The sequence below is a fragment of the Chenopodium album genome, chromosome 2, assembly GCF_948465745.1.
Source record: "Chenopodium album chromosome 2, dcCheAlbu1.1, whole genome shotgun sequence".
In the NCBI taxonomy this organism is placed as follows: domain Eukaryota; kingdom Viridiplantae; phylum Streptophyta; class Magnoliopsida; order Caryophyllales; family Amaranthaceae; genus Chenopodium; species Chenopodium album.
The window spans coordinates 6,851,860-6,859,391 of NC_137835.1; the positions used below are offsets into that span (position 1 = coordinate 6,851,860).

Genomic DNA, 7,532 nt, shown 5'->3' on the forward strand with positions numbered 1-7,532 from the left:
ACCGAGTAACCCATTTTCAGTAACCCTTTATCGTCCGAATAACCCCCCGATCACATCATGTAGTCAGTCACACATGAAAACCTGTGGATCACGTTTGATGTTAACGCCTTATTAGCTTGATTTGGATTTGATTTATGCCTGATTTGCATCCCCAACTATATCTGGCTAATGTCATGTTCATCGAGGTGATGACTCAAAATAAGCATTATTCTCATCACAAATAGATTTTAAAAAAATGTCACTAAGAAAACTTATTAGTAAATTCAACAACTATATCTTCATATTAATTTTTATTTTGGGTGATAAAGAGGGGGATGCAAGCCCTATATCATCAGATAATGTTGGCGTATTATATATACTAATCACTTATTAAAATAAAAATTAGTACCAACTAGGCATGTGAACACAACTAATCAAGGTGAATTTTATAGGATCTGGCAAGCTCAGCATCTGACAAAAAGACTAATTAAAAAACCAATTACTTTTCAGAAAAAGGAGTATATTCTACATAATACGAGTTATATATATTAAAGGTTGTAAATTTATCATTTTGTCCTAAAAATCGGACCCTTAAGATTCTGTGTTAGACCAAACAAAAGTAGCAACTTTTGTACTTATGTGTTTGCTGAAAGAAATACTCGTAATAAAAGTATCACCTATAGATTAAATACTACGTAGTTACTAATTTTATCTATGAACTACTTGTACCGATTACTCTCAATCTAAGCTCTTGTGGATTACTCCGTAATCAAGCAAGTGATTCGGAAAAATAACGCCACAAAGTACTATCACGGACTTTTATCACGAACTTACAAATAATTAAATATGTGGTTTGCGATACAGTTATTTAATTTTGGACTTGTTTAAAAAAAAATTAGGTAGTGAAGTGCTTCCGTCACATACCAGAAATTTTATTGGTATAACTGAAGATGTAGAGATTATATTCAACTTGCAGCAAAATTTATGCCTTTTTGAATTTTGATTAACATCAATGTTGAATTACTATAATCAACCCCAAATAAAATAGAAGGGGAAATTCAAAGAAATATAAAGCAATCAATGAATAAATACATCTATATGTAGCAAAGTGCTTTATTATACTATGTGTAATGAAAAAAATTAAGCCCATATTGCTAAGAGGGCCATGATCCCTGCACCAAGAAGCAAGGTTACATTGGCGCCAAAGAAGAGCCTAGTGTTGGTCTGCACCTTCGAGTTCATGAAATCTTGAGCTAGAAGATCGACAAGAGCCATGTAAATCAATATTCCACCAGCGACTGAGTTTAGCAATCCTTGCACGACTAAAGCTGTTGGACTGCTATCATCGTAAACATTTGTAATTCCGATACCAATTGCTATTCCCACAGGGGTTGTGAGGGAGAAGAATAAAGCCATGCACAATGTAGATCCAGATTTGAAAGCTGCCTGCAAAACATAGAAAGTATGTGGTCTTCAGATCAGCTTCTTGTCAGGGTTACTAAATTTTGTTTTAACAGGAAGATCGTGTTCATATTCATTATGATTAGTTTGGCGAAAACTTGAACAAATAACAAAGGAAGAAAGGATGGCTACACTTATGTTACAGAACATATTTTCTTATACTGCTACACAAACCACCTGTGTTAACAGAATGAGAAAAAAATAAAATAAAAAAAAATAAAAAAAAATAAGGCTTTAAAGATGTTGATATGACAAAAGATTAGCTCGATTTAGGCTTGGTAGATTCTGCTTAACACAAAATAGAATGAAAATTGGAAGCTGATTCCCTCTAACAGCAACCAACAGATATAATTTGAATACTAAATGCCAATTTTTGACAGGCAATTCCGATGTTAAGATAAAGTGATTTTATGTTGAAATTGAGGACCTAAGAAAATCACATCGTTGTTGAATCTGATTCTAATCTTCCATTAGCTCGAATGAAAGATAACGAGGTTTACTAATAAAGCAAAAGATTCTTCGAAACAGATTGAAAGGTTAGCAAGTTATTGGTTACTAATTTACAGCATAAGTACTCTAATCCCATCAAACCAGCAGACAAACTCAGAGGCAAAGAGGTCATTTCTGACAATCAAACCTATTTATAATTCTTTTAGCAATAGCTTAACTTTTTAATAACCATGATGTAAGAATAATTGTGTTAGAACTTTTCTTCAGGGCTCATTTTTATTGTCACGAATTTGATTTCCAATTTTTAGCATGACAGTTCAGCCTATCCAACTGTTGTCAGAAAACTGAAGGAACAAAACATAGAGATGAAGGATGTGTGAACTTCTTCATACCTGTGCAATGCATCCACCAAGTCCAATGCCTTCGAAAAACTGATGGAAACACAATGCTACGATGAGAGGCTTGATCGTGTCAAGGCTCTGTGACGTACCTAGTGATATGCCAATGATAATTGAGTGAACTACAATTCCCATCTCCAGTACCTGAACATATATCAGCAAGAATACATACTTCTACATCAGAAGCTGCTCAAGAACTCGATAATACAGAGAAGTTTAGCTCTTTTTCCCTCCCCAACACGTACATAAGTATAGCAACATCAGACATTAGGCATCACATCATTATATATGCTCTATAAAACAAACTTATTTGCTAATCTATCTTCAAATTTTGGTCATATGCAAGAAGCTGCAGTTTCTGAAAATTTGCATTTGATTAACTGCAGGGCATTATTTAAGCAAACTTCTGTCAAAATATGGGTAATTTTACTTAATGTAATTTTCTTGAAAAACTTGTTTGTCATTTGGGGACCATAAAGCACCAAAGTAACCCCCATCCACTTTAGAGTTTAGACCTTATCCCTCCCTACTGAAAACTATGGTCCACTCTCAACGTACTAGGCGATATGTAAGAAATGATGTACACGGAATTTGACCTGAACATATCGCACAATTGCAAAAACAACTTGACAGCTACTGGTAAAAGCTACCAACTTTATCAATTGTACTAAAAACAAACCATATCATAGCATTATAAGTCATAATAAAATCCAAGCTAGATTGAAAATCAATGGAACAGTAGAAAAAGTTACCTGTGAAGTAATCTTATATCTGATACGATCAAAGTCAGTCAAACCATCCAAGTTAGCTTCCAATGGACCAGGACCATGAGCATGACCATGTGTAGCATGGGTGTGAAGATGAACATGACCAGCATGCTCCTCACTAGTCTCCTCCACACCAACCCCACCAGCCGAACCCGAATGCTCACCGAAGTGGGCCCTACGATAATGCCCCGTGGCGATAGCATCAATCATCAATGACCCAAGCGCCCCAACCATGGCAGCAAGGCCAGTGAAGGGGAACTTACCCCAAGGGGTGTCCTTAAGGGTAGGACTGTTAAGGTCTTCAAAGGCATCAGGTAATATATGAATAAAACCCGTGGACAAAATTACCCCTGCCGCGAATGACTTGATCAAGAAGAACAATTTACTCTCCGGGTGTAAAATGGGAAAATTCTTCCCTACTATAGGAAATGTAACACCTATAGCACTTGCTATTAAAATGGATAAAATCGCCGCGATTTTATACTTTAATAGGATGTCTATACCAAGGTTTTGTGTTACATACTCACAATTACATGTAGAATTTTGTATTGAAGTTGTAAGAAATTGATCAAATGGAAAGGAAACATAGCAGCATAATGCTTTAGACAACATGATTTTCTATTGTATTTTGGTGGTTAAAGGTGGAGTAAACGAGGAATCCTGAATTTAGATTTGAAAATGGTCTGAAATCAGCCAAAATAAAGGAAAGAGTGTGCACAGGATGTCGTCATTATTGTACTACATAATTCCAAAACCATCATTTCCAGAGATCATCAATTGGGCCCTATGTATTTACTAGTTAGAGTAATATTGATAATACAATCTTAATTTCTTGCATTATTTTCAACTAGTGACAATGAAACTATGGTTATTTTATTTATTAGCCGTTACATAATGATCTATTGATCTATGCTTGTACTTATGTAATCTAAAACGAAAAGTCGAATGACTTATAAAAGACGTAATTATGAAGTAGAGATGTATTATAAATTATGAGTGGTCAGAACTCTCTCATCGGTAACTTATTAAGGTATTCAATAGCCAAATCCAAATCAATTATTGAAAGAAGTAATCACCCCAACATTCAAGAAATTGTCTTTTTTTTACAGAAACTCAATTTTATTTTCAAAGTCAGAGTGGACAAGAAAACTTTCTCCATTGTGACAAGAAGAGGATTGAAATCGAATTAAAAAGCATTACACTAATTAAGATACCAAAAAAAAAAAAAGCAATAATTGAACAGAAATCAAAATCAAACAGATTTAAAACCATCAAAATTAACGAATAATTAAAATTTTAGGAAAAATTAGGAATATTTACCTTAATCCAAATGCATAATTAATTCTCTTTCCAAACAAGAAGAAAACTTTAATATTAAAATTGAATGGGAAGTAAAAAAGGAGGATTGAGAAGGCTAGCAAATGCTAACATATTAATGGGGTTTTAATTTCTAGAGTAGATTAGGATTGGAAGAAGCTAGATAACTTCTTTCGGCCCCAAATACATGTACTCTGTATAATTTTTTATTTCATCTTTTTTTTTTATGATTTTCTCTTTCCAAAGTCAACGGTTTAGGCTCATAGTCATAGATCATGAATCGTGATGATATGACCTCTATACTTCTGCAAATTGAATTTGCGTTGCTCCTACTCTTTCCAAATAATTCAATTAAAAATTTATTTTGGTAAATAAATCAATATTTGTAACATCTACATTTAATAAAAAGTTATCCGTGGTAAGCTCTTTCGATTGTAGCGTTTTACATAGCGGTTAGCGTTTGGACAAGTCAAAACACTAGTAGGAATATATTTATTTACGAAACTACCAAAATAAATGTTTTTTTTGTTTATAATGATAGTAAGCTTGTATCTTGTGTCATTCAATTAAGAAGTAAACTTTAAATCATGATGATAAACTAGTATTTTCCCTTTAAATCAAAATTTGTAAGACCGACCTACATTGAATAAACTATTGCCCTATATACTACAAGTACTAGTATAGTAGTATAATACTTTCTTAATGGTTAAAATTTACAAAATTAAGGAATTGGCAAACTAAAGTATTTCGTCCTTAAATTGATAGTACTATTGCTAGTTGCTACTGCTGGCGGCCATTGTTGATCTCTCACTAGTCGAGCCACTACGCCACGAACACGAAGTTACCCTAAAAGACTCATGGGCTAGGGGCAATGGCCTCTCTGGTAGCTTTGGTATGTCAATGTCCCCTTCCAACATCTTAAGGGCTTGGGCTATGGTAGGCCTAAACGCGACCATAACATGAGCACAAAGTAGTCCAACACGTACATAACGATCCATTATGCCCTTTGGACCTTCATTCCTTATAAATTCGTCGAAAATAACCTCAACATTTTGTGACTTAACCAAATTCCAAACCAAATCCGTAATTAATGGTGTTGAGGTATTTGATGTGTCCAAAACCTTTCTACCAGTCATTGTCTCTAAAATCACAATTCCGAAGCTATAAACATCACTCTTTTCGGTCAGTTGCCCATATAAAGCATACTCCGGGGGTAAATATCCATATGTGCCCGCGACCCTAGTGGTAAGATGAGATTGCCCTTCAACACTCTGCTTAGCCAACCCAAAATCGGCCACCCTTGCCCTCATCTCCGAGTCTAGAAGTATGTTGGTAGTCTTGATGTCACGGTGATAAACCGCCGGCTTCACACCATAGTGCAAGTATGCAAGTCCCTTAGCAACATCAAGGATTATGTTCTTCCTTTGAGGCCATGTTAACTTCCTTTGATGGTCAAACAAATGATCACTTAGGCTACCATTCGGCATGTAGTCATACACAAGGTACCGCCTTTTCCCCTTTAGATTATCACTTGCTACACAACATCCTTTTAGAGGTAAAAGATTTCGATGCCTAATTTTGCTTATAATATCAACCTCATTGCAAAACTCTTCATCCCTCATGGAATCCAAATCGTCCGTGATTTGTTTCACCGCGATTGTAGACCCACTTGCAAACGTCCCCTTGTACACAACCCCATAACCACCTTGACCTATGAAATTTTTTCGTGAAAATCCATCTGTAGCGCGTTCTAACTCTGTCACGTGATACCATATCGTACCTACATTAGGTGAAACTTGACCCCTAACACTAGTAACAAACTTATCATGGACCGCGCTTTCTTTTCTCCTTTTATCCCAAACCCTTAGCAAATATATCAATCCTATAACCATCAAAACACCAACTATACCCCCTAAAAACCCGAAAACAAACCTATATACAATGTTTTTATTCAGTTGCCCTGAAGATTGACCGAGATCGTAATGACCTGGAGCCAAAGGAAGGCCTAGGATACAATTTGCTGACCCAAAATCTGTTGGTCCAAGCTGATTAACAATCCCAGCAGCATAAAATATAGTGAAGTAAAAGCACTTAGTTGAGTTAGGTGCTAAACTTACCAATTGAGCATTCATCTTCATACCAGCATCAAAGCAAGAGTTACATTGTGTTAATCTCATCATATCACCTTGGCAAGACGTGTTCAACTCCGGTGTAAGGCCGGCTTTTACATTCCACTCGTCGATAGTCCTGATCCCAGCACAGTCTGTAGGGTGGTTAAGCAGCAATTCATTTGAGTCGTTCAAGCATGAGGAGACTAATGAGGCATTCGTCCTCGAAATCGTGGCTAGTTTGGTATGAAAGGCGTATAGGCAAGAGGAGGCTAGTTCAGGAGTTGGTAGATAGAAATTTGAGGAGGCTTTAAGGTATGTGGCTAATCCCATGCCTAATAAGCTCCTAAGTGTTTGACAACAAGATTTTGATTCGGCGTTTTCGCCGCATTCTTGAGTGTCCCATGGGAATGTATTGACATAGGTGAAGTCTATTGGACATGATACATTGTTGTTGCTTGAATTTGCTAAGGAGAAGAAGGAGATAAAGAGAAGAGATGAAAAAAACAGCCAATAGTTTGACATTTTTTCTTAGTTTAACTTTCTTTGCTACGTACTTAGCCAAATGTTTTGTTAAGTAGCAAATCAAAAGAGTTGTTTGGAGGCTATGTTATGATGTTTTTGTAAAGTAGGTTGTTCGATCAAAAGCAAGAGTATCAAATTAGGTAGGCTGCCTAAATTTGAAGTCAAACATCAAATTTTGTGAGCTTATTACTGGACTAATATAGTAGTAGTATACCAGTTGCCCACATGTAGTTAGATTATTTTATATATATAACTAATAAGCACCTTTTTCTTAACAACTTTTGTCAAAATATTTTCTGTAGTAGTACTTTATAATTTCATATCTAACTAAAATATTGTGAGATGATGGGTCGAATAGATAAAATTTCTGTTATTTTTATTACAATGTCAAGTTCGTGTCAATAACAGTAGTATATACATTATATTTGACAAAAAGAGATTTAAGTCCTGGCATGTTATGGTAAGAAAAATATATACTACGTATATGGTTTAATATAAATAATGAGTTTAATTTTGCTACCAAATTT

The 7,532-nt window shown here is 35.2% G+C and overlaps 1 protein-coding gene and 1 pseudogene across 3 annotated transcripts; both read right to left on the reverse strand.

The window, feature by feature from the left end:
- Nucleotides 1–920: 920 nt before the first annotated feature.
- On the reverse strand, nucleotides 921–4,126 carry LOC145581367 (zinc transporter 1-like). The gene is made up of 3 exons (XM_081638387.1): nucleotides 3,041–4,126; nucleotides 2,283–2,432; nucleotides 921–1,425 (listed from the first exon to the last, which is right to left on the reverse strand). Exons 1-3 carry the CDS (start codon nucleotides 3,665–3,667, stop codon nucleotides 1,120–1,122), a joined length of 1,083 nt encoding a protein of 360 aa, XP_081494513.1. The 5' UTR covers nucleotides 3,668–4,126; the 3' UTR covers nucleotides 921–1,119.
- A 937-nt stretch (nucleotides 4,127–5,063) lies between these two features.
- Nucleotides 5,064–7,177, reverse strand: LOC145581374 (putative receptor-like protein kinase At1g11050 pseudogene; annotated as a pseudogene). 2 transcript variants are annotated; one of them, XR_014099625.1, is made up of 2 exons: nucleotides 6,490–6,502; nucleotides 5,064–6,404 (listed from the first exon to the last, which is right to left on the reverse strand). The product of XR_014099625.1 is annotated as a putative receptor-like protein kinase At1g11050 pseudogene, transcript variant X2 (transcript). The 2 variants fall into 2 exon arrangements; XR_014099624.1 differs by having other exon boundaries at nucleotides 5,064–7,177.
- Between the last annotated feature and the right edge of the window lie 355 nt (nucleotides 7,178–7,532).